The following is a 27,999-nucleotide window of genomic DNA, read 5'->3' on the forward strand; positions in this document are numbered from 1 at the left end:
GATGTTTCAGGCCGAGGCCCTTCATCAGGAAGGGCCCCAGTCCAAAACGTCAACTGAATTCTTTTCCTTAGATGCTGCCTGGCCTGCTGAGTTCCTCCAGCACTTTGTGTGAGTCTCTTCTGTCCATGTCCTTCCATTTTGTGCACAGTCTCATACCTATTTAAGGGCCTTTTGAACACCCCTGTTGTATTCACCTCCACCACTGCCCAGACAGCACATTCTAGGAACCCACTACTGTCTGTGTAAAAAGTAACTTGCCCAGCACACCTCCTGTGAACTTACCTCCTCTTACCTTAAATGCATGCCCTCTAGTATCCCAGGAAAAAGATACTGGCGTCTCCTCTACCTATGCCACTATAACCTCCATCATATCTCCCCCTAGCCTCTCCTTTCCAAAGAAATCAACCCACATTTTTCCAGACTCTCCTATAGCAAATACACTGAGTGGTGACCTTACTAGGTATTCCTGTCCACCTACTCGTTAATGTGGATATCTAATCAGTCAATCATGTAACACGAATCTTATCGAAAAATACAGACAGACATACTTTATTGATCCTGAGGGAAATTGGGTTTCGTTACAGCCGCACCAACCAAGAATAGTGAAGAAATATAGCAATATAAAACCATAAATAATTAAATAATAATAAGTTTAATCATGCCAGTGGAAATAAGTCCAGGACCAGCCTATTGGCTCAGGGTGTCTGACACTCCGAGGGAGGAGTTGTAAAGTTTGATGGCCACAGGTGGGAATGACTTCCTATGACGCTCAGTGTTACATCTCAGTGGAATGAGTTTCTGGCTGAATGTACTCCTGTGCCTGACCAGTACATTATGGAGTGGATGGGAGGCATTGTCCAAGATGGCATGCGACTTGGACAGCATCCTCTTTTCAGACACCACCATCAGAGAGTCCAGTTCCACCCCCACAACATCACTGGCCTTATGAATGAGTTTGTTGATTCTGTTGGTGTCTATTACCCTCAGCCTGCTGCCCCAGCACACAACAGCAAACATGATAGCACTGGCCACCACAGACTCGTAGAACATCCTCAGCATCGTCCGGCAGATGTTAAAGGACGATACAGAAATACAGAAACAGTTATACCACAGTTACTGAAAATTCACTGAATTACACACACTTGGTGGCTACTTTGATAGGTACACCTGCTCATTAATGCAAATATCTAATCAGCCAATCATGTGGCAGCAACACAACTCAATGCATAAAAGCATGCAGACATGGTCAAGAGGTTCAGTTGTTGTTCAGACCAAACATCAGAACGGGGAAGAAATGTGATCTGAGTGACTTTGCCTGTGGAATGATTATTGGTGCCAGATGGGGTGTTTTGAGTATCTTAGGAACTGCTGATCTCCTGGGATTTTCACGCACAACAGTCTCTAGAGTTTACAGAGAATGGTGCAAGAAACATTCAGTGGTTACGTGGGAGAAATGAGAGGTCAGGGGAGAATGGCCAGACTGGTTCAGGCCGACAGGAAGGCGACTGTAACTCAAATAAGCATGTGTTACAGCACTGGTGTGTAGAAGAGCATCTCTGACGCACAATGGCCCAAACCGTGAAGTGAATGAGCCAAGCAGCAGAAAACCATGTTCCACGCCTAATAAAGTGGCCACCAGTTGTATGTCAGGATTTGATGAGCAGATGTCTCTTTTTTCTGGAGAACTGAGGACAAGGGTGCCTTATAGAGCTGAAAGGTTACAGAGAAAACTGTTTCAAATTTGTGGTGAAGAGCATAACGCAAGGCCATCAACATATCACTGTGTTACAGGCTTATAAACGTAGCAGTCATTAGTGCAAGGCTCTGTGTCGTTTGTTCAGTAACAAAGCTTTGCCGTTTATCTTCTTGCTAATTCTTGCTTCGGTATCTCCTTCAGATTTTGGACTCTGAGCTTTTCGAGTTGATGCACCAGAATGGAGACTACACCCACTTCTACTTCTGCTACCGCTGGTTCCTCCTGGACTTCAAACGAGGTAAGCTGATGAGTTCCCAGTTAGCAAAGAGTGGTTCAACAAACACATTCCAGCTCTTTTGCCCTCTGCTTTTAGGCAGCACTTCCACCAGCCAATGGATTGAAGCAGTTTATGTAGAAACCGCTTCACTTCTGCCTTGGACAATTATTGGGTGTTGGGGAAGTACCTCATCGTTGCTGGTGCAGTCGAGGGATGAAATGATGAATTAAGTTCCCATCTGCTCTCTAAAATGAATGTGTGGTGTAGTGGTTAGCACGGCGCTTCACAGTATCGGCGACTGGGCTTCAATTCCCACCGCAACCTGTGAGGATTTTGTAAGCTCTCTCCGTGACTGCGTGGTTTCCTCTGGGTGCTCCAGCTTCCTCCCACAGTCGAAAGACGTACCGATTGGTAGGTTAGTTGGTGGTTGTAAATGGTCCCATGATCAGGCTAGGGTTAAATCGGGGGATTGTGGGGTGGCACCGCTCGAAGGGCCAGAAGGGCCTACTCCACGCTGTATCTCAATAAATAAAATAAATAAACTTGTACTCCTCAGTTTTAGGGGCCTGTCCAATGTCATGAGACATTCCTTCCCATCCCTGCTTTTTTTTTTAAACATAGTACCTTTGCAATATGTTGTTGAGAGAACTCCAAAGTTCATTATCGAAGTACATACACATCACCCTACACCACCTTGAGATTCATCTTCTTGCCGGCATTTGCAGTAGAACAAAGGAATACAATAGAATCAATGAAAAACAGCACACAAGGACTGGTGAGCAAACTGAAGACTAACTGTGCAAGTAAGAATATATAAATAAGTAAACAAATAATACTGAGAACATGATTTTATTTAGAGACACAGTACCGTGCAGAATAAACCCTGCTGGCCTTTCGAGCCGCGTCGTCACAGTAACTCCCAACAACCCCGATTTAACCCTAATCACAGCACGACTTGCAATGACCAATTAACCTACCTGCTACATCTTTTGACTGTGGGCAGGATCCAGAGGAAACCCACACATATTCCATGGAGAGGTCGTACAGAGACTTTTTACAGGGGATGCCAGAATTGAACTCCAAACTCTGAAGCCCTGAGCTGTGATAGTGTCTCGCTTGTTGTAGAGTCCTTGAAAGTGAATTCCGTAGATTCAGTTCAGAGTTGACCTTTGACTTTTGTCCAGGATTTGGAATTGATGATGACGTCCAAGTCAAGAACATTTTCAGCTGAGAGAGAAATGAGGATCTGTTAGTAATGGCAGTATGAGCAATGTTGCTCGTTGTACTGGTTCCTCAACAGACTGATGAGACCTTGTTATTGGACTGGGATCTCAGGACAAATGCTGGCAGCTCCACCTGGAAAAGTCTAGCATTTTCCCAAGTACGTCTCATTTCTGTGCATTCCTGCAGTAAAATGGAACTCCCAAGCTTGCTGACGGCCCTACACCGGCAATTCACGACTACTGTCTGATTACAAATCCAAATGTTATGCTGAGGAATTTGCTCACACTACTCACCCCCAACAAATTAAACACTCCACAAGACTTTATGGGTGAATAAAGGTTTTTGGGCAGAGCTGAAGACAGGGAAAGAGGATTAGAATGAACACATCACCAGCAAAAGAGGACATGTAAAGTCAGAGTCATAGTGGTGAGAACACAGAAGGAGACCACTTGGTCCATGCCAGTGTCTGCTCTCCACAAGAACAATGCTGTGGTTTCATCCCTTCAGGAGGTTGGAATTGAGAGGGATAATAATTCAGCCAGGATGGAGTGGCAGAGCAGACTTGATGGGCCGAATGGCCTAATTCTGCTCCTGTGTCTTATGATCTTATAGTCTTATTGATGACATTGAAACATTTTCTTTATCATGTATTAATCCAATTTCCTTGTGAAAGTCACAGTGAATCCTGCGTCCACCACAGCTCAGACAGTGCATTCCAGACTCGGCCCTCACACTCCAACAAAAAGTTCTTCACGTCAATCTTAATTTTCTTCCCTTTTTAAAAAAAAATATCTATGACCTCTGATCCTCAACATGTCCTCCAAAGGTAGCAGCCTCCTACCATCTATGCTTGATGACTGTGGGGCTGAACTTGCTGGAGTCTGAAAGAACGGTGCAGGGAGGGGGAGTAGATCTCATTGAAACACATCAGATCTCAAATGGCCGAGATGGGGTGAATGTGGAAAGGATGTGGGGGAGTCTAGGACCAGAGAGAACAGCATCAGAATACAAAGACATCCCTTTAGAAAAGAAAGGAGGAGCAATTTCTTCAGCAGGAGTTTGTGAATCTGTGGAATTCATTACCACAGACAGCTTAGGTTAGGGTTAAGCAGGTTTGTCAGGGGTTGCTGGGGTGGCATGGTTCAAAGGGCCTACATCGCACTGTATCGCCAAGTAAATATTCTGTTCAAGATTCAGAGTCCACAACCAGTTGAACATGGGATCGAGTGCGGCTCCTGAACTATAGTCATTTTTATACCCTCCAGGGTAACTATTTGCATCCAAGGTAATAGAAGTATTGCAACCTAAGGAGGGGGAGACAGCAGCCAGGGCTCCCTCCCTGAACCAGAATCACATGGTGTTTGCTGCAGAAGGTGCATGTGTCAAGTCTGGTGAGACTGGGATTGACAGTATTCTGTATCAGACATGAAGAATGCCAGAGGAACTGCATATCCATTACCTGCCATACACCTGTGCAAATCCAGCATCCTAACAATTGTTTTTCCAGTGATTCCATCCGTTTCTGTGCATTCATTACCAATTGAAGAAATAATTTATTAACATCTTCGAGACAGGTAATTACCCCTGAAAATGACTGTAATTATTTTTTGCCACAGAACTCTTATATGAAGATGTCTTTGCAGTGTGGGAGGTCATCTGGGCAGCAAAGTACATCTCTTCAGAGCATTTTGTCCTCTTCATTGCCTTAGCACTGGTGGAGGTTTACCGTGAGATCATTCGTGATAACAACATGGATTTCACAGACATCATAAAGTTTTTCAATGGTGAGTTCATCCCTTCTTCCAGTGCGAATGAAACATTTGATACTTCCCCTCGTTCCCGCTCTTCTTCTGTACAACTCTTGAGTGGTCAGCTAGTGACTTCGGTGTCCTGGGTGGGGTACATAGAAAAATACAACACAGCGCAGGCCCTACGATCTGCAGTGTTGTGTTGACCTGATAGATGTGTTCAAGGTGATGAGAGGCACTGATCGTGTGGATAGTCAGAGGCTTTTTCCCGGGGCTGAAATGGCTAACACGAGGGGGTACAGTTTTAAAGTGCTTGGAAGTAGGTACAGATGGGATGTCAGGGGTGAGTTTTTCACACAGAGAGTGGAGGGTGCATGGAATGCACTGCCAAGGACGGTGGTAGAGGCGGATACAATAGGGTCTTTTAAGAGACTCTTAGATAGGTACATGGAGCTTAGGAAAATAGAGGGCTATGCAGTAGGGAAATTCTAGGCAGTCTCTAGAGTAGGTACATGGTCGACACAGCATTGTGGCCTGAAGGGCCTGTAATGTGCATATGTTCTATGACCTTTTAACCTACTCTAAGATCAATCTAACCTTCCATCCTCCATTTATCTCATCCATGCGCCTATTTAAGAATCTGTTAAATATCCCTAACATATTTGTCTCTACCATCACTCCCGACAAAACGTTGCACACACTCACTATTCTCAGCCCGGCTCTGCACCCTACCAATGTCGCGTTGTAGCTCTATAAAACTCTGGTTAGACCACACTTGAAATAATGTGTTCAGTTCTGGTCACCTCATTATAGCAAGGACCTGAAAGCTCGAAAGAGGAGAGTTACCAGGATGCTGCCTGAATTAGAAACCATGTCTTATGTGGAAAAGTTGAGTGAGCTCAGGCTTTTCTCTTTGGAGTGAAGGAGGATGAGGGGTGACATGATGGAGGTGTACAAAAAGAGGCAGAGATAGAGTGGGCAGCCAGAGACTTTTTACCAGGGTGGATATGACTAATACCAAGGAGTATAACTTCAAGGTGCTTGGAGGGAAATATAGAGGGATGTCAGAGGTAGGTTTTTTTACACAGAGTGGAGAGTGTGTGGAACATGCTGCCAGGGGTGGTAGGTAGAGGCAGATACAGTAGGCGCAGTCTTTGCACACCAGTTGTGTGGTGAAAAAGGCACCTCTTTCACCTCAGACGGTTGAGGAAGTTTGGTATGGGCGCCCAAATCCTAAGAACTTTCTACAGGGGCACCATAGAGAGCATCCTGACTGGCTGCATCACTGCCTGGTCTGGGAAATAAACCTCCCTTAATCGCAGGACTCTGCAGAGAGTGATGTGGACGGCCCAGCGCGTCTGTAGATGTGAACTTCCCATGATTCAGGACATTTACAAAGACAGGTGTGAGAAAAGGGCCCGAAGGATCGTTGGGGACCCGAGTCACCCCAACCACAATCTATTCCAGCTGCTACCATCTGGGAAATGGTACCACAGCATAAAAGCCAGGACCAACAGGCTCCAGGACAGCTTCTTCCACCAGGCCATCAGACTGATGAACTCACGCTGATTTGAGTATATTTCTGTGTTACATTGACTGTTCTATTTATTATAAATTACTATGATTGCACATTGCATATTTAGATGGAGACGTAACCAAGATTTTTACTCCTCATGTATGTGAAGGATGTAAGAAATAAAGTCAATTCAATTCAATTCAATTAAGAAACCCTTACATAGTTAAAATTAAGTAAATGTCACCCTGAGATTCATTTTCTTGCGGGCATTCATAGTAGATACAAAGCAACACAATGGAATCAATGGAAAACTATACACAAGCAAAGAGAGACAAGATAATAGGCACATAGATGATAGTACTGGAGGACTATGTGGGTGTGAAAGGTTACAATGATCTTAGAGTAGGTTAAGAGGTCAGCACAACATTGTGGGCCAAAGGGCCTGTACTGTGCTGTAGTGTTTGGTGTTCTATATTTCAATGAAAATAAACCTGATTCTGATTCCGATTCTGGATGATGGCAGTGGATTTAAGAGCAGGCTTAAAGGGGATGGATTAAATACCTAGAGGTATGTGAATAGCAAAAAAAAGAGCTTCTTTAGGTATGTGAATAGCAAAAAAATAGTTAAGACCAAAATTGGGCCATTGAAGACAGAAACGGGTGAATTTATTATGGGGAATAAGGAAATGGCAGATGAGTTGAACAGGTACTTTGGATCTGTCTTCACTAGGGAAGACACAAACAATCTCACAGATGTAATAGTGGCCAAAGGAACTAGGGTAAAGGATGAACTGAAGGAAATTTATATTTGGCAAGAAACGGTGTTGGATAGACTGTTGAGTCTGAAGGCTGATAAGTCCCCGGGACCTGATGGTCTGCATCCCAGGGTACTTAAAGAGGTGGCTCTAGAAATCGTGGACGCATTGGTAATCATTTTCCAATGTTCTGTAGATTCAGGAACAGTTCCTGCTGATTGGAGGGTGGCTAATGTTGTCCCACTTTTCAAGAAAGGAGGGAGAGAGAAAACAGGGAATTATAGACCGGTTAGCCTGACGTCAGTTGTGGGAAAGATGCTGGAATCAATTATAAAAGAGGAAATTACAACACATTTGGATAGCAGTAGAAGGATCAGTCCGAGTCAGCATGGATTTATGAAGGGAAAATCATGCTTGACTAATCTTCTGGAGTTTTTTGAGGATGTAACTATGAAAATGGACAAGGGAGAGCCAGTGGATGTTGTGTACCTGGACTTCCAGAAAGCTTTTGATAAAGTCCCACATAGGAGATTAGTGGGCAAAATTAGGGCACATGGTATTGGGGGCAGAGTACTGACATGGATTGAAAATTGGCTGGCTGACAGGAAACAAAGAGTAGCGATTAACGGGTCTCTTTCGGAATGGCAGGCTGTGACCAGTGGGGTACCGCAAGGTTCGGTGCTGGGACCGCAGCTGTTTACAATATACATTATGATTTAGATGAAGGGATTAAAAGTAACATTAGCAAATTTGCTGATGACGCAAAGCTGGGTGGCAGTGTGAAATGTCAGGAGGATGTTATGAGAATGCAGGGTGACTTGGACAGGTTGGGTGAGTGGGCAAATGTATGGCAGATGCAGTTTAATGTGGATAAATGTGAGGTTATCCACTTTGGTGGCAAGAACAGGAAGGCAGATTACTATCTAAATGGAGTCAAGTTAGGAAAAGGGGAAGTACAACTAAATCTAGGTGTTCTTGTACATCAGTCAATGAAATCAAGCATGCAGGTACAGCAGGCAGTGAAGAAAGCTAATGGCATGCTGGCTTTTATAAGAAGAGGAATTGAGTATAGGAGTAAAGAGGTCCTTCTGCAGCTGTACAGGACCCTGGTGAGACCCCACCTGGAGTATTGTGTGCAGTTTTGGTCTCCAAATTTGAGGAAGGACATTCTTGCTATTAAGGGAGTGCAGCATAGGTTCACAAGGTTAATTCCCGGAATGGCGGGACTGTCATATGTTGAAAGATTGGAGCGACTGGGCTTGTATACACTGGAATTTAGAAGGATGAGAGGGGATCTGATTGAAACATATAAGATTATTAAGGGATTGGACACACTGGAGGCAGGAAGCATGTTCCCGCTGATGGGTGAGTCCAGAACTAGAGGCCACAGTTTAAGAACAAGGGGTAGGCCATTTAGAACAGAGATGCAGAAAAACTTTTTCACCCAGAGAGTGGTGGATATGTGGAATGCTCTGCCCCAGAAGGCAGTGGAGGCCAAGTCTCTGGATGCATCCTAGAGAGAGTTAGATAGAGCTCTTATTGATAGCGGGGTCAAGGGATATGGGAAGAGGGCAGGAACGGGGTACTGATTGTGTATGATCAGCCATGATCACAGTGAATGGCGGTGCTGGCTAGAAGGGCCGAATGGCCTACTCCTGCACCTACTGTCTATTGTCTATAGGAGAAAAATAAGTTTCACCATTGAGCTTTTTTTAATCTCAGAGATGGCGGAGCGACATGACACCCAGCAGATTCTGCGGATTGCACGTGAGCTGGTCTACAAGGTGCAGACTCTAATAGAGAACAAGTGACGGAACTGAGGGAGCAAGGAAGGCCTGACCCTCCTTCCAGGCTGGAGCGGGGACCTCCCCTCCTCCCTCTGGCTGCTCTGGCGCCCGTTCCCCTGCAACTCGAAGCATGACAGTTCAAGAGGACGCGGTGGTCACACCTTCCGAGCCCTCGAGATGCTCAGCAGCAAGCAGAGCCTGCAAGGTGTTATCGTGGAGGCCAGGAATTAGCCAAAGGAATGGCGCTAATTGTTTTCCCCCAACAAGGTTCACCAATCATCAGTCACATTTTAGTGATGCTTTAGCAGTTTATAAAAACACTTTTTTTCCTTCAATTTTCCTTCACTGTCTCTGCTGCCTTAGTTGTGAGATCTTACTTGTAGTCGTACTTTTAATTTATTTATTTTTTAAATCAGTGAGTGCCTAAATATTAAATGTGTGGCAAAAAATATACTCAGTCCCCATCCACATTATAATCCTGTACCCTCAGACAAACAGATGGGTATGAGCTAGAAATGAGGTTTTCACAACCAATTTTCATTTGTGAACTCATAGTAATTTTTAACTCCAGACTGACTGAACCGATTTGGAAGGACCACTGTACATTTAATACTTTTCAATGCAGATCGATCTGATCTTACAGATTATTTTAGCATGTTTACACTGAGAGTTACAGATATTTTAAATATATTGAAGAATGTTGCCAATAACTAGATGTTCTATGGTTCTGTATGTTTCTGTAATATTACTTTCTAGTATTGAACTTTCCCAAAGTATTGGGAAATTGTTTTCACATACAGTATTTGCTAATTCTAAAGCAGGGCATTTAGTAGTTCTATCAAGATTTACTTTGTGTGAGGTAAAGTTTTGATGTATGCTGTTAGTTAAATTGGTTGGGTTGTGGTACCATCCTCCACATTCCCGCCCCCCCCCCCCCCACCTTTCTCCCTGCATAGACAGGCACACGCATACTCCACAGTGGTTTGGACTATCATTGCAAATCCAAATCTCTTTTTTAAAAAAAAGCCCCATCAGCGGTGTCTTGAGGGGAGATCAGTAGCTGTGCTTCATAACCTGGGGAGAATGAGGTCAGAGACTCTTAATTTCTCTTCTCCTCAAGCTGAAATGCCTCACCTCTGAAATAAGCTCCTTCCAAAGGCTTAAGCAGTTAAAGAGGCAAAAAGCCCTGTAAACCAAAGCCAACGGATCTCTGATTTGTCATCACTTGCTTGCCTGGTCATATTAAATTCTTTAGTACTAGAATAGATGGATCTTGGATCAACTATTGTACATCAGAAGTGTGCGTTGTTGACTTCTATTTCTACCGCATTTTGTCATTTTCTTTGTAAATTTTCTACCAAACTCCTCATTGCAGAAGGTATTGACTGCCTCTTGAGGAATGACACTGCAAACATTTGAACAATGAAGCTTCTGTAACGAAGATACCTTAAAATTTGTTACTTGCTCTTTTCTGGTTCTGCGGCAAGAGGCATCTACAAACAATGGAGGCACTGTACACATGTTCAAGGTTTTAAGAAACTACTTTATTAGATTTATATAAAGAATAAAATACAGAAAGAAGAAAAATGGTTATAGGTTGTAAAAGAGACAAAAGAATACTCAACTAATCACAAAGCCACTCCACGCATTATACTGCTGGATGGAACTGCTAGTGCCCAGCAGCTTCTCCAGTCCCTCCTTCTGGATGTCCTTGATTCTATCTCCAGCTCTTATCACAAGTCGCGACGCAGCCTAGGAGAAGATTGCAACTTGCACAAAGAAATTACCCCTTTTAATAGCTTTCAAGACCCTTTACATTAACACTTCCCCAGACAAATCTGTTTTTCAACATTATCTATTCTCAAGCCTGTAGACTGATACATTGCTGTATCTCAAAATGTTGCTGAGGACTGGTTCCCTTCTGCTTTCTCAAAGCATTCTCACACTCCAGACGAACACCGTATTGTCTTACAAACTTACATGGTGCAGATCACATTTTAGCATACGGTAAGGAGGAATCAAATTGAACTCTTTCCTTATAACATCCCACTTGCTCACGCAAGTTCTCAGGGTGACAGGTTGTTCAACAATGGGGTGGCAGGGACTATGGTAGTCCATCATTCCAGGTGGGGAGCAGGATGGTCAGTTGCTCCCCTTTTCCTAAATCAAGGATGTTGAGGTCAGACACTATGCTCAAATCCCTGCCATACTGAACCATTAATTTCTGAACAGAGATGGGGAGGAATTCTTTTAGCCGGAGAGTGGTGAATTTGTAGAATTCATTGCCACAGACGGCTGTGGAGGCCAAGTCATTTGGTATATTTAGAGCAGAAGTTGATAGGCGTCAAGAGTTATGGGGAGAAGGCAGGAGAATGTGATTGAGAGAGAAAATAAATCAGCCATGATAGAATAGTAGAATAGACTCAAAGGGCCAAATGGCCACATTCTGCTCCTTTGTCTTATGCTCTTAATATGTGGCAGGGATAGAAGCTCTTTCAGCATCTGTAGTATGATCCTATCATCCCGTACTGACCCACTTTGGCAGAAATAAATGGGAATTCCACCTCCTGGCACCTTCTTCACCTGCAGATTCCTTGTTGTCATTATCTTCTCCAGGAGACATGAATGCGGTTGATCTGGGGGTCTTTTTAGAATATATTGCAAATCATTTTGATCTGCACTTCAACATGTTTACACTGAACTCAAACTTTGTCCTTTCCCAATTGGCCAGTAGTCATACTTGGGGGTTCTCTTTGAACATTTCAGAGACTATATTAAACTACAGAGTATAAAAGAATCTCTGCAAATTTAACAATAAACAAGGCCTTTATTCTTTCGATTCAGTGTTACTGATCACACTGAGTTAATACATAACCAGTTTTAATAAGTTACAGTTCCACTTGACCTGAGTGTCAGATTAATACTGTTAGACTTTGTGATTTCCCTGCCAATCGGTTCCATGTGTTGAGTTTTTATTTTAATGGACAAAGATCCTATTCTATAAACACCCATGCTATTGCTTAGAACATGTTTGAGATCATGGCCCTCCTTGGAGAAATCATGACTACAAAATACTTGGGGGGGGGAAGAATTCAAAGTCTGCCCAGATATAACAAAGTGAGTGACGTTTGGTTGTAACTTGCCAAGAATTTAACGTGATAAAACCAAAATCGTACAAGTCGTTTATATATAAGGGCCTCAGAATTATGTGCTGGTCTTCTCATTTCTTATGTTTTGGTCAACCTATATTTTATTTAAAGATACGGCATGGTAACAGTCCCTCCCAACAAGCCCACGCCACCCATGTGACCAATTAACCTACTGACTGGTATGCCTTTGGAACGTGGGAGGAAACCAGAGCACCCGGAGGAAGCCCACACCATCACAGTGGCGGGAATTGAACCCGGGTCGCTGATGCTGTAATAATGTCACGCTGCCTCACTGCCGCAAAGTGAAATTTTTACCACCGTCATTTAGGCCAGCTTATATTTATTCTCTGACCCACACCATTGAAAAACCTCAAGTATTCAATGAGTTGTGAGGGTGATTAGTATTTCACTGTAAGTAATGGACTTCTTCCAAGCAGTCAATATTATATAATTTTACAGAATTTGCATACCTTTTATCAAATTCTGTTGAAATAGTCCTTTTTCTATGCTGGATGTGACTGCACCTAAAGTTATAAAACACTGTTTCTAATTGCATCCATAATTTAAATGTAGCTTTTAAAAATATAGTCTCTGAACTATGGCACCTGCCTACTGCTTCACGGGCAAAGAAACCTGGCCAAGTATAAAGCCCACTGGGATCTTTAGGAAGTTCTTTCAATGCACTTCATGCCACAGATGTTGCTGAGCTTGCTAAGTGACCTGGGTTAAAGTCACAGTGCTGGACAGGACCAGGATTAAAAAGTACTTAAAGCGATGGTTAGATTATTAGTTGGCATGTAAATCAAATAGAAGAATGGAAAGAGGCCTGAAGTTACTGGGTTAGGCTAGTTCTGTGACAATGAATGCATAATCCTGGGTTACTTTCCTCTTCTGCAGCAAGTGGCCCCTTGATTCTTACCTCCTGTACCTAATAAAGTGGCCACCAAGTGTGTGTTCATGGTCTTCTGCTGCTGTAGCCCATCCACTTCAAGGTTCGATGTGTTATGGATTCAGAGATGCTCTTCTGCACACCACTGTTGTAACATGTGGTTATTTGAGTGACTGTCGCCTTCCTGTCAGTTTGAACCAGTCTGGCCATTCTCCTCTGACCTCTCTCATTAACAAGGCAGTTTCGCCCACAGAAATTCTACTCACTGGAATTTTTTTTTTTCTTTGTTTTTCACACCACTCTCTGTAAACTTTAGAGTCTGTTGTGCGTGCAAATCCCAGGAGTCCAGCAGCTTCTGAGATACTCAAACCACCCCATCTGGCACCAACAATCGTTCCACAGTCAAAGTCACTTAGATCACATGTCTTCCCCATTCTGACATTTGGTCTGTTACAGCGGACCCTCTTGAGCATGTCTGCATGCTTTTATGCATTGAGCTGCTACCATGATTGGCTAATTAGTTATTTGCATTAACGAGCAGGTGTATCAAATGAAGTGGCGACACTAGCTTCCTGCTTTTCAAACACCCTTCAGAAATGTTTTACAAACATGATATAACACCTCCTGATTCTGGAGAAATGTTAGAATGCTGTACATTTGGTCTAGTGACATCAGATGACTTTTAGAGAATTTTGCTAGATTCAGAGTAATACTGTGTGGGTAAATGGAGTTAGGATACATGTTGGCCATGACCTCATTGAATAACGTAGCAGCCAAGAAGGCTGGATGGCCTGCTTCTACTCTAAGTGTAACTTAATGTCTCATATATAAACGTGTAGTCAATGCTACGGATTCAGTGGGACAGAGGGCCTGTTTGTGTCACTAAAAGTGCACCCACAGTGTTGCTAAAAAAAAAGTAAAATAATTGGGAAGCACCTATTTTCTCTGTATTCAGAAATAAAATCATGGGATTCCAGCACTCTAAAGCATGCAATGTCCAAAATCCTTATTTTCTGAGTGGATTGCTTTGCAGCGACTTAAATTTTTACTCCTTTCATAAGGAGCCCATGTTTCTTTGAACGACCCTGCAATCTGAAAACGTAAACCTAAATATCTGATGCTCCATTGTTTATGAGATGTATACATGCTTAGCTTCTGTTTGGAACCTCATTGAGGCAATGATTGTTATATTGTTCAACTTTGCAATATTCTGTAAGTATTGTACAGAATTTTAGATTATAAAGCATCAGTGCTGTCTGCCTAGGTCTGTGTGGGTATTTTACTGCAGGCAACTGACTGTTCCAGATTTATAAACCATTTCTTTCATCTTGTGATAGTCAACTAGTTGAGGTTTAACTTTGTGCCATGGCCTTTACATTTCAATTTGACAGGGCTTATCTGATGCGCATGTCCAGATATCAACCTGCATGGCTGCCTGGTCAGGACCAAAGAAGTTACTTCTGTTAAATTCTACATGGAGAAACAAAATTACATGAAGTAATCTCTTCAGACAATAAACACTGACATCTTATTGCCCTGTTACTAAGGGGGTGGGTGAGGGGTATTTGGAGGAATTAATTGCCTCATTTACTGCATGATCATGAATCGTTTTCATGGGGAAGTACTCATCAGGTAGGCAACACGGTGAGATTGAGCCAAATACTCAAAAGTGCCAAAGATTTCTTTACCCTATAGTTGATGCATGGAGTAATTTGCTGGAGGGATTATTAGCTGAATGATTGTTTCTTCTGAAGAAGCAATGGGCAGGTGTTTGAAGGAGATGATGATGCAGGACACTGGAAAGAGGAGCATTAATGTGGTTCCCAATCCACATGACTCTGTTCCCCTTCAAACTCTTATCACCTGAAGAGAATCTCCATTTCGTCTCATGCCACCTGACGCAGTTCCCCGTCGAACCCTGAGCCCCGTCATGCAATTTCCCAACACACTCCATGCCACCTAAAAGGTTTGTCCAATTCCTTGAGCCACCTGACAAGTGAACTGTGCCACGTGACGTAGACGGCCAACAGCAGAACTGTGGTACGTCTGTGCCAGACAACTGGGTCACGTTTATGCTACAGCTTATTTTTCTGATGATAAAAGTCTGTGATTTTTTAAATTGTATCTTTCAGCCGCTTGCAGTGTTTTTTAAAATGAAGTTTTATTGACTGAGAGCATTAAGTGTGGATTGGGAATGGAATTCTTCCTTTCAAACTATGTCCTAAAGAACCCTAGTATTTTCAACATATTGCAACGAGGTTCAATTAAAAGGAAAACCAAATCTGCAATGCAGAACAAATATGGGAGAAAAATTAGTTACCATTTGTGGCCACTGTTCACATTTTTTTTTCCAAAGGAAGTAATTTCTTCCAAAATTCCCCTTTAACTTGATTCAAAACAGATTTGTGTTTGAGAGACTGCATTATTACTGAACAAAGCCCAGATAGGCTTGTCCCAAATGACTTTGCTTTTCACTTTGATGGAAGCATTTGACATTAGAAGTGTTGTGTTATAGGAAATAATAAGTACAAACGCTGGAAATACTCGGGTCGGGCAGCATCTGTGAAGAGCGAAACATTTCAAAAATTAGGGCGCCACAGTAGCGTAGCGGTTAGCGCGACACTCTTATAGCTCGGCGTGTTCTGGAGTTCAGAGTTCAATTCTGGTGCCGTCTGTAAGGAGTTTGTACGTTCTCCCCGTGACCGCGTGGGTTTCCTCCGGGTGCTCCGGTTTCCTCCCACAGCCCAAAGACGTACTGATTGGTAGGTTAATTGATCATTATAAATTGTCCTGTGATTAGGCTAGGGTTAATTAAGTGGGTTGCTGGGTAGCATGGGCTTGTTGGGTGGGAAACACCTGTTCCGCACTGTCTCTAAATAAAGCTCAGCTTTGTTTTCTCACCGGAACTGGGAAAGTTCTAATGAAAAGTTATTGACCTGAAGTGTTAACTCTGCTGGGCATTTCAGACATTTTCTGTTGTTTTATTTCTGATTTTTAATGTCAGTATTTTGATTTTGGTTTGTATTGGGGTTTCTGTGCTGTTTCCCCACACTGTGCAGTTTGTAAGTGATCATGTCCTTAATCCGAACCTGACCACAATGTGAATGGATCAAACAGCACTGAAGCTTGCACTGCCTTTGGAATGCCGTTGGGCTGATAACTGTTCAACGCATTGATTCGATGTATGCAACTCTTGTTACCTGGTACCTTTGTTATGTTGTATATGTAAGACCGCACCTTAAACTCAATGTGATGCTCCTTTTTATTTTTCTAATTTCCTTTCTCTCTCTCTCTCTGTTGAAACGATGTACCTTGAATGTAGTGTTGCATCAATAAATTATTGTCTCTGCATTGGTTTTGTCATCTGCTGCGCAGCCGGATCCGACCAAAGAGGGGGCAGTGTGTGTCCTAACATTGAAAGCACTTTGGAACCAATCAGTGATAAACACAAGAGATTGCAAAACGCTGGAGGAGCTCAGCAGGTCAGACAGTTTCTATGGCGAGGAATAAGTGTGTTTGCATGCCTCACTGACCCGGAGAACTATGTTGGCTGCAGTCAGGGCCTTGTACTCTGGCTCTTAGTAGGATCACCCATACTGAACAGGTCAGAGGGGTTGAGACCAGACTAAGAGTGGCCCACTGGTCCTCCAGGTCTGGGGGTTCAGCTCAGGGCCAACACCCCTGACTGGTCAAAAATACAATTGTTATGGAAACAGCAATGAAGAATCATGCCCAGGCAGAGTTTGTCATTGCAACATCAGTTATAATTGATATTTGTACCCGGCTGGACGCCTGAGAAGAGTTTATTCGTCACTTACGCTGGGAAAGCACTAGAATCTTTTTCAGGAATAGGCGTGTCAATGTCAACGGGCTGAGACCTTTCATCAGCCCAGCAGCATTGTGTTTGTTACCTGCCATTGGCATAGTTAGCACAGTTGTAGTTGTAACATTCGCTTCGGCTAGCAGATTAATACAGGGGATGATAGCCCGGCCAAACTTAAGAAATCTCGTGTGGGTGAACGCTGCGCGATGTGTCCCCTGTTTCAAATCAGTACCACGAAATAACAAATAGTACACAATATGCAATTAAGCAATTGAACTTTATAATTCTGAATTTGACTATATGGTTAGGAAAGGAAACAAAAAAAGGAAAAAGGGCCCATTCTCATGAAACAGTCTCGTGCACAACGTTGGAGCTCACTGATAAGGTCGTTCGTCCACCATCGACCTCCTCCGGTCATCACTGACCTTCAGACCCTCGCTCCAAGTCCACTCTGACTGAGGTCTACCAACTCTCTCCTCATCTCTCCCTGGCAAAAGACTGTGAATTCCCGGCTCCCAGACCCACACAAGAAAGAACAATATTCAGCTCATTGGCTAGCATGCCCCAATATCTCTAGTCATAACCCAAACATTGCTGCTACAGAGAAACCATTACCTCAGCAGTGGAACATTACAGAGAAGTCTTTACATTGGCAGTGAAACCTTGCAGCATGTTACATAGTATTACCCAGTTAATAATCTAAAGGGTTGGACCAATGGTTTTAACTCCAATCATTGACAATTTAAATTCTGTTAAATAAGGGCCTAGGTTATTTTCTAAAGGGGAGAAAAATCAAAAATGAGAGGCACAAATGGACTTGGGAGTCCTTGTGCAAGATTCCCTCAAGATTAACATGCAGGTTGAGTTGGTGGTAAGGAAGGCATAAAGACACATACTCTGGAAGAACATAACAAGAACTTTTATTTACAACAGCAAACAGCAACCACATTTTAACACTGCCATGCTTCTAGATCATTCTGTCAGTTCTGCGCATGCTCATAGCTCTGTCCAATCACGTTCTTACATGGGCCATGTGATATCACCACATTAGCATTCATTTTGAACGGTCTAGAATATAAGAGCAAAGGTGTGATCCTGAGGCTTTATAAAGCACTGGTGTGGCCTCACCTGGAGTGTTGTGAGAAGTTACGGGCCCCTTATTTAAGAAGGAATGTGCTGACATTTTAGAGGGTTCAGAGGAGGTTTGCGAGGATAATTCTAGGAACGAAAGGCTTGTGGTATGAGGAGCGATTGATGGCTCTGAGACTTTAGTTGTTGGAATTTAGAAGAATAAGGGGGGGATCTCATTGAAAACTATCAAATATTGAAAGCCTAGATAGAGTGGATATGGAGAGCATGTTTCCTTTCGTAGGGAGCTTAGGGCCGAAAGGCACAGCCTCAGAATAGAGGAACAGTCATTTAGAATGGAGATGAGGAGGAATTTCTTTAGCCAGAGGGTAGTAAATCTGTGGAATTCATTGCCATGGATGGCTGTGGAGACCCAGTCATTGAGTATATTTAAAGCAGAGGTTGACATGTTCTTGATTAATCAGGGCATCAAAGGTTACGGGGAGAAGGTAGGAGAATGGGGTTGAGAAGGATAATAAATCAGCCATGATGGAATGGCAAATGAGACTCAATTCTGGTCCTATGTCTTAATAAATAAATAAAACATTTGCTATAAAACTCCAAGCATCTGGATATCCTTTAGAGAAGGAAATATACCCTCTGTGTGACTCCAGACACTAACTGAGGCCTGAAACTCTTTAATTCTCTCCTTAGGTACAGTCTGACCTGCTGAGCTCCTCCAGAATTTTGTGTGTATTTGAATTGTAATCACAGTAGGCTAATGTGACAGCTAATTTGTACGTTGCAACAAACCATCAGTTCTGGTCATTCATTTTCCAGACATCACAGTCAAGACAAATAGTTACTGGCCATTGTGTCAGTTTTGCAATGAATACAAACCAAAGGTTATACTTCGCTCATTCTCAGTGCTGTCATGGTATCCACCACAGTAAGCATGCCCTCCAAGAGGACAACCACCTTGTTGTTGGGTTTGGAGGCTTGTGTACCTCAATGACCTGAAGAGCTGTGCTGGCTGGAGTCAGGTCTTGGCAGGTCAAAGGGTGGAGGCCAGACCAAGAGTGGTCCACTGGTCCTCCAAGTTCAGGGGTTCAGCTCAAGGCTAACAACTCTTGACTGGTCAGAAAGCAGTTGTTACAGAAACAGCAATGAAGAGTCCTTTACAGACAGATGGAGGATCTTCATTGCTGCCCTAAATGCTAGCAGTGTAAAGGGCAGGTGCTACAGTAGGCAAGCCTGGCATACTCTGCTTTCCACTGGAGGGTTAGTCTATATTCTGTGGCTGGATGATACTGTGAGTCGTGAATGGACACCCCTGTGACAGAGGTTCCATTATAGAGCCAATAAGGATAAGACAAAGTTAGCTTGCAATGCCCAGTGTTCATCGTGCGAGCAGTCACAGTTGGGTGAGATAAAACCAAAAACGCTGGAAAATTCTCTGCAGGTCAAGAGAATAAGGTGGCATCATGTTTATGATTTTTTTAATATTAGAACAAAAATAATAGGGGATAAAGGTACTCAAAGTTATATAAATTTGAAGATTAATGGTAACCTATTGGTGGTGAATATATTTGGTATTACAAACCAAGAGTTATAGATGCTACAGCTCATCAACAGACCTTTCAGCCCATCTGGTCCATGCTGAATGGTTACTCTGCCTAGTCCCATCAACCTGCACCTGGACCATAGCCCTCCATACTCACCTATGTACTTACCCAAACTTCTCTTAAATGTTAAAATTGAACACGTATCCACCACTTTCACAGCAGCTAGTTCCCCACTTGCACCTCTTTCTGAGTAAAGAAGATTCCCCTTAAACATTTGACCTCTCACCCTTAACCTATGACCTCAAGTTTCAGTCTCACCAATCTCAGAGTTAGAAGCCTGCTTGCATTTACCCTATCTATGCCCCTCAGAATATTGGACACCTCTATCAAATCATGCCTCCATCTCCTACCCTCTAGGGAATAAAGTCCTAATCTAGTCAACCTTTTCCAGGCCCCAGTAATTCCTTGTAATTTTTCTCTGTAACCTTTCAACCTTATTGATACCTTTCCTGTAGGTAGGTGACCAGAACTGTACACAATTCTCCAAATGTGGCCTCACGAACATCTTATGCAACTTCAACATAACATCACAACTCCTGTACTCAATCGCTTGATTTATAAGGGCCAATGCATCAAAAGCTCTCTTTAAGACCCTCTCTAGCTGGTGATTCTGCAGATGCTGGAAACCTTGAGCAACACACACAAAATGCTGGAGGAACTCAGAAATTTAGGCAGATTCTAAGGAGGGGAATAAATCTGATGAAGTCTTCCTGAAATGTCGTGTGTTTATTCTCCTCCATGGGTGTGCCTGACTTACTGAGTTTCTCCAACATTTTATGTGTTTTTTGGCATTATTATAGTTTACCAGAAGATGGCACCTCAGTAAAGGAAAAGCTTGGATATACAGTACAGTACTGTCCTAAAAGTTTTAGGCACATATATATAGCTGGGGTGCCTAAGGCTTTTGCACTGTACTGTAGTAATTTTATGTATTGCACTGTACTGCTGCCATAAAAAATTGAACAAACTTCATAACATATGGAATTAAAATGAGTGGCCACTGGGCCGGTGCTCCCGGTGCGGCCTTCTATATATTGGTGAGACCCGACGCAGACTGGGAGACAGTTTCACTGAACACCTACGCTCGGTCCCCCAGAGAAAGCAGGATCTCCCAATGGCCACACATTTTAATTCCATGTCCCATTCCCATTCTGATATGTCAATCCACGGCCTCCTCTACTGTCAAGATGAAGCCACGCTCAGGCTGGAGGAACAACATCTTATATTACGTCTGGGTAGCCTCCAACCTTGTGGCATGAACATTGATTTCTCTAACTTCCGTTAATGCCCCCCTCCCCCCTTATAACCCCATCCCTTATTTATCTATCTATCTATCTATTTATTGTTTTCCTTTTTTTCCCTTCTTTTCTCTCTCTCTCTTTTCTCCCTCTGTCCCTGTCACAATCATTCCTTGCCTGCTCTCCATCTCCCTCTGGTGCTCCCCTCCCCCTTTCTTTCTCCCCAGGCCTCCCGTCCCATGATCCTTTCCCTTCTCCAGCTCTGTATACCTTTTGCCAATCAACTTTCCAGCTCTTAGCTTCATCCCTCCCCCTCCTGTCTTCTCCTATCATTTCAGATCTCCCTCTCTCCCTCCCACTTTCAAATCTCTTACTATCTCTTCTTTCAATTAGTCCTGACGAAGGGTCTCGGCCTGAAACGTTGACTGTACTTCTTCCTATAGATGCTACCTGACCTGCTGCATTCCACCAGCATTTTGTGTGTGTTCCTTTCAAAGCCTCAATGTTACATCCTTGTTATATTCTAATTCTCTCAAAATGAACCCTAACATTGCATTAGCTTTCCTTACTACTGACTCAAAGTGCAAGTTAACCTTTAGGGAATTCTGCACCAGGACGCTCAAACCCCTTTGCACCCCTAATTTTGAATTCACTCTCTGTTAAGAAAATACTCTATGCCTTTATTCCTTCCACCAGAATGCGTGACCTCGACCCCCTAGACTGTATTCCATCTGCCACCCCTGTGCTCATGCTCCTAATCTGTCCAAGTCTGTCTGCAGACTCCGTTTCCTCAACACAACCTGTCCCTCCCTCTATCTTTGATCCACAAACCTGGCCACAAAGCCATCAATTCCGTCTTCCAAATCATGAACACATAGCATGAAAAGTAGTGGACCCAACACTGACCCACTACTAGTTACCAGAAGCTAACCAGAAGACCCTTCCCTTTATTACCGTGCTTTCCCTCCTGCAAATCTTTTTTCCACGCCAGTATCTTTCCTATAATACCATAGGCTCTTGTTTAGCAGCCTTATGTGAGGTATCTTAATACCTCCTGCTGCCCAGGGTGACCGACCTTCCCAGTGGGTTCTAGAAAACAGAAGATGTTGTTGGATGTGGTGATATTGACCTGAGGAGGTCCAAAAGTCAGTAATGAGATATTAAATTTGCAGTTAATGGCTAGTTTGTTAACCGTTACAAGAACAAAAAACAAAGAAGTCGTCGTCACCTCCTACTCCAACTAAAAAGAAAACAACTTTCCAGTGATAACAACTAACCTATAAAATAGCCAGATTCAAGAGGAGTGGCACTTGCTGGAGAAGACCGAGAAGCTTCCAGAAAATAACACTCCAATGACTAGAAAATTTGCTGAACAGATACTACACAAAGATAGGTGATTATAGAAAAATTATAAGCAAGCGTAGGGAAGTTACACTACAAGAAAAATACTAGAAAGATAACAATTCAGCACCCCAATCCAACAATGGGTAAAAACCAGTTTGAACGTCAATAAATTAATAAAATCCTTTCAACAGTCAATGGAATTATTATTATGTACAGTGCAAACGTATTAAGCCACCCCTGTGGTTGTTGTTCAGTTCAGTACACCAATTATATTGCTAGCAAGTACATCTCTGGTATTTTATGTACACCACTCTGATTGTTAGAGAATGTGTCACTAGCTATTTGTGTGTACATCTCCAGAATCACTGATGAATACATCACGAGTATTGTCACTGGAACGGTTCCCGAGGATTACTGCTGTTGTTGGTATGAGATACACAGACTCCGGAGTCGATGAGTTTGCATTGCTCTGATCTCGTGGCTCCAGGGAGAGTTGGTGTTTACTTAGTGTCACAACTCTGCTCAGAGCTACATAATTGAGAAAACGGCTCACGACAAAGCAGGGTAAGTCACTGGGCCATTCAGTCAGCTCTGAATTCACTCCCCCTTAAGAAAATACTCTATGCCTTTATTCCTTCTAGCAAAGTGCATGACTGTCCATTTCCCTCTCAATCCCATTCTCCTGCCTTAACCTTTCATGCCCTGGCTAATCAAGAATTTATCAATCTCCTCTTTAAATCACCCAATGGCCTGGCCTCCACAGCTGCCTCTCGCAATGAATTCCACAGATTCACCACCCTCTGGCTTAAGATATTGCTCCTCATCTCTGTTCTAAAGTGTTCTCCTACAATTCGGAGGCTCGGCCCTCTGGTCCTAGAACCCCCACTATAGGAAACAACATCTCCACATCCACTCTTTGTAGGCCTTTCAATAATCAGTAGGTTTTAATGAGTTTCCACACCTTCCCCCCACCCCCCCCCCACTAATCTTCTAAACTCCAGTGAGCTGCCTCATGCATTAACCCATTCATTCCCAGATAGTTCTTGTGGACCTCCTCTGTAATGAAAAAGGAAGCAAAGCTGGCTCTGAAACCAGCGACCATTAAAAAAGAGAAGGAAAACTCATCTGCAGACTGTATATTCTGGCAGGCATCAGAGAATTCCAGTTTGGTTCAGAGATCTATCAAACATGCCTGATGCCAACCCTCAGTATACGACCAAAATTAAGTGGTGGTATCTAAGATTGAACATGCTCAGCCTGTTTGGACCCCAAGGAATGTCACCTTTGTCTGCAGTATCCAACCTTTCCTCTTTCCAATTAAAGTTCAAAGTAAATGTATTATCAAAGCACATATATGTTGACATATGCTATCTTGATATTCTTTTTCCTGCAGGCATTTATAAAAAAGAAATACAATAGAATTTTATGAAAAACTATACATTAACAAAGTCTGATAAGCATCAATATGCAAAATAATGCAAACTGTGAAAGAAAAAACAATATTGAGAACATTAATTGTCTGCTATATAACTGGCAGGAACATCAGCTTGTATTTATTCTTAAAAGTTAAAGCCAGTTTCAAGTGTCCTAGACTCTCCTAGAAGGTATAGAGCATGTAAATATTTTACCTGATGTTACCTTGGAAAAGGTAGATGTAGGATTACGTCTGTCTTACTGAAGCCAAACAAGTGGAAAAGAAAGATTTCAGCGCATTCTCATGAACTGATGCACAGGACTGACGGAGGTTGTGAATGCACCGCATGTGCTGTTGATCCTGAAGGGTGTTCAGCAGAGTAACAGTGGAGCAGGCTTCGGAGTATTTTGTACTCGGCCTTCCTGCTGAACGTCGAACACTACAGCACCGTGCAGGCCCTCACACAATGTTGTGCCATTCTTTTAACCCGCTAAGGGATCAATCAACTCTCCCGCATAGCCCTCAACTTTTCTTTCATCCATGCGCCCAGTGTAAGAGTCTCTTAAATGTTAAATGTCCCCACTGTATCTGCTTCTACCACCACCGTCCACACACCCACCAGGTTTTTGTGCAGAAAAAACTACTTCTGACAACTCCTTTATGCCTTCCTCCAATCACCTCAAAGTATTGCCACCTCGTATTAGTCACTTATGCCCTGGGAAAAAGTTTACAATAACAAATTCCATTTAAATATAGGCTTGCGTATGTATGTACAATATATTTTAAAAACCTGATAATTTGCAAGAATATCATTAAACCAGAAGTATGGACCATATAAGGTAATTTTGGTGAGAAAGAAGATCAGAACTTTGTTTAAAGAGGTAAGTTTTAAGGAATATCTTGCAAAAAGAGAGGTAGGTGTGTCATTGATTGAGAGAATTCCAGAGGTTAGATCCTGAAGGCTTGGCTACTAGTGACAGAGGGTTTAAAATGAGAGGAGCACAGATGCTACAGGGGGTTTGAGGAGGATTACAGAGGTGGGAAGTGAGGAGACAAAGAAAACGTTTGAAAACAGGACTGAGAGCTTAATAAAAAGTCAAAGTATTTGATTAACGGAAGCCAGTGCAGAAGCGGCAAGAACAGGTTTGATGAGGCTAGGTGCAGCTTAGGATACAGGCAGAAGTGTTTTGGATGGAAATTTACAAAGGGCAGAACGATGTTGGCCAGCAATGACTGCATCTGGAAATAACAGAGACACAGGTGAAAGTGAATTGTGCATGGTATGATTTAAAGTAAATGTTCATGCACCGTTACACTGCGTCTGACTCCCTGGGTAAATCTTCTCCCTGGCTGTGGGAATGCTATGTTGGCACCAAAATTGTGGTGACCGTGTTGGAGGCTGACACAAACAGCACATTCCACTACATGCCTTGATGTGCGAGTGACAAGTAAAGCTAATCTTTATCTTTCACTTTTGGCATTTGTGCATCATAATTAGCCACCAGCTGGGGAATTGTCTCTTGGTCTGCAAATGCTCTAAGATGCCATGGAAGTGAAGGTGACTCTCTCCCCAGACAATCTGATTACCTTAGTAACAGAGTGAGTGAATTTCATTCATCTTCTCTTGGTTCACTGGATATTTTTCCTGGAGTCTTTTAGATGGAATAGGCAGCCTGAAACTTTTTCAGTGGTGGAACTGGCTAATACCAGGCGGCATAACTTTAAGGTGCTTGGAGAAAAGTATAGGGGAGAGATCAAAGGAAGGTTTTTGTTTACCAGAGAGTGGTAAATGCCAGGGATGGTGATAGAGATGGGTTAAAGAAAAATGGAGGGTTATGTGAAAAGAGAAGGTTAGATTATCTTGGAGTGGGTTAAAGGGTCGGCACAACATCTTGGGACGAAAGGGCCTGTGCCGTGCTGTACTGTTCTATGTTCTTTTTTCTAAGTTGTTGGGTTGTGGTGATTCTCTCTGTGTGTTTTCTTGCAAACCCACCAAAGTTGAGCAGGTTTCAGTATGTCAGTACACAGATCTGAGAGTGCTCTGAGCTCAAGAGATGCAGGGTAACATTGCAGCTGCTGGTTACACCTCACTTGGAATATTGCGTTCAGCTCTGGTCGTTTCTTGGATGTGGAAGCTGTGGAGAGGGCGCAGAGCAGACCTACCAGGACGTGTCCTGAATTAGAGAGCATTAGAGGAAAGACTGAGCGAGCTGGGGCAGATGAGAGGAGACTTGATAGAGGTGCATAAGATGAGAAGAGGAACAAAGTGGACAGTCAGCACCTTTTCCCCAGGGTGGCAATGGCTAATATGAGAGGACGTACTTTTAAGTTAAATGGAGGAAAATACAGGGAGATGTCAGAGGTAGGTTTTTTTTTTACAAGAGAGTGGTGAGCGCCCTGCCGGGGGTAGTGATGGAGGCTACTACTAGGGACATTTGTGAGACTCTTAGATAGGTACATGGACGAAAGAAGAATGGTGGGCGGATGCGGGAGGGAAGGGTTAGATTGATCTTGGAGTAGGTTAAAAGGTTGGCACAACATCGTGAGCTGGAGGGTTTCTATATGATTCCATATTCTGTGTCTGGTAATCAAGGAGGGAAAGCAATTTAGTCTAATGACTAAGGCAAAACATTTTTCAGGAAGGACTTGCTAGACAAGGATACCTGGAAACACGCCCCACAATATATGAAGCACGGGAGGCTGCAGACACTGGAATCTGGAGCAACAAAAAAATGTGCAGGAGGAAGTCGGCAGGTTGAGTAGCATTTGCCAAGGGGGGAGAAGGGGGAGGGAAGTGGAACTGTCGGCACTTTGGGTCAAAACCTGGCCCGGGATTATGATGTACACACACGTTTGATGAAATTTCAGGGTGATTTGCAGTTAGATCCATAAAGGACCGGGTGTTTATGTCCCTCACAGATAAGGACTATTTAACAATAAAACCAGTCACCAATTCCACTTAGCCGCAGCCCAAACAAGTGTTGATTCAGCCATTAATCGTTATTTGACAGTTCAATTATGTATTCATCAGGATTTTGTTTCCAAACACATGCATAGCTAAGACGATCTTTCCTCCATCTGTTAAGCTACAAGCGAGGGAGAGGGAGAGCACCAGACTCCTGAGGTGGTTCAGGCCATGGGTCCTCCTACCTACACAACCACTCACTGAGATCATGGCCAGTCCTAGCCTCAGCCCCATTTTCTGCACTAATCTCATATCTCAGTATCCTCTTCATCTCCATTGATAACTGATTGAGCCATCGTCGATGCCCAGGGTTACGAATTCAAAAGATCCAGCACGCTCTGAGTGAAGAAACTCATCATCAATAGGACTGCCCTTTTAACCTGCTCTGCCGATCAAAATTCAGCTCATCTCTGCCCCTCCACCTCCCTTCCAATCAACAAATTGCCTGTCTGTCCTCAGTCTCACCTGGAATGTACAGTCCGTTTGTTCGTTACATGCCGTGTTGTATGATGTGGGCGATCATGGTCTTTCCACGATCATAATTGTTTTTGGCAAATCTTTCTACAGAAGTGGTCTGCCATTGCCTTCTTCTGGGCAGTGTCTTTATAAGACGGGTGACCCCAGCCATTATCAGTACTCTTCGGAGATTGCCTGCCTGGTTTTAGTGGTCACATAACCAGGACTTGTGATCTGCACCAGCTTCTCATACAACCATCCATCACCCACTCCTGTGGCTTCACCTGACCCTGATCAGGGGGCTAAGCAGGTGCTACACCTTGCCCAAGGGTGACCTGCAGGCTAGCGGAGGGAAGGAGCGCCTTACACCTCCTTTGGTAGAGACGTATCTCCACCTCACCACCCAAATGTACATTAAAACTGTCAAATCCGCCATCAACCTATTTGAATATGCCGATGACTCCACGTTCTTCTCAACAGATGATGTTGGCCACACTCTTTTTCAATTCATTGGGGCCCCGGTTTCTGAGCTCTCTTAAGACTCACCCAAGACCTAACTCCCACCTTCCCTTTAAACTCACGTGGGTCCAGGTATCAACACCCACGTTCTACTCTGTGAGGCCCCAGTTCTCATTCGCTGTTTAAGATCACCTGCACCCCATTTCCCCCACACTCTCTTTAAACTGTAGATAACCCCATTTCCTGTGCCCACTTTTAACTTACCAGGTTCTTTAGAAAACTTTATTACATTGTCTACCATCTTTTAAAAAAAAGGTAATTAAAGCTGTGTTGGAATATTAATATTGAGAGGCAGAATTCTAAAAGATTCTCCACATAAAGACATATCACTCACAAATGATAAAGCAGAAGAGATTCCACAGATGCTGGAAATCCAGAGTAACACACACAAAATGTTGGAGTAACTCAGCAGGCCAGACAGAGGATTGAACAGTCGACACTTCAGGCTGAGACCCTTCATCAGGACTTGCTGAGGAAGGGTCTCGGCCCAACACATTGACCGTTCA

At 43.3% G+C, this 27,999-nt stretch overlaps 1 protein-coding gene across 3 annotated transcripts in view; it reads left to right on the top strand.

The window, feature by feature from the left end:
* sgsm2 (small G protein signaling modulator 2) overlaps positions 1-16,383 on the top strand; it is a 256,078-nt gene extending 239,695 nt beyond the window's left edge. For all 3 annotated transcript variants that reach the window (XM_073053274.1, XM_073053276.1, XM_073053275.1), the window contains 3 exons: positions 1,898-1,994; positions 4,814-4,981; positions 8,939-16,383. In XM_073053274.1, the coding sequence (XP_072909375.1) occupies positions 1,898-1,994; positions 4,814-4,981; positions 8,939-9,027 (354 nt within the window). In that variant the 3' untranslated portion in view covers positions 9,028-16,383. The remainder of the gene's footprint in view (positions 1-1,897; positions 1,995-4,813; positions 4,982-8,938) is intronic.
* Positions 16,384-27,999: the final 11,616 nt, after the last annotated feature.

The sequence above is a fragment of the Hemitrygon akajei genome, chromosome 8, assembly GCF_048418815.1.
Source record: "Hemitrygon akajei chromosome 8, sHemAka1.3, whole genome shotgun sequence".
NCBI classification, from domain to species: domain Eukaryota; kingdom Metazoa; phylum Chordata; class Chondrichthyes; order Myliobatiformes; family Dasyatidae; genus Hemitrygon; species Hemitrygon akajei.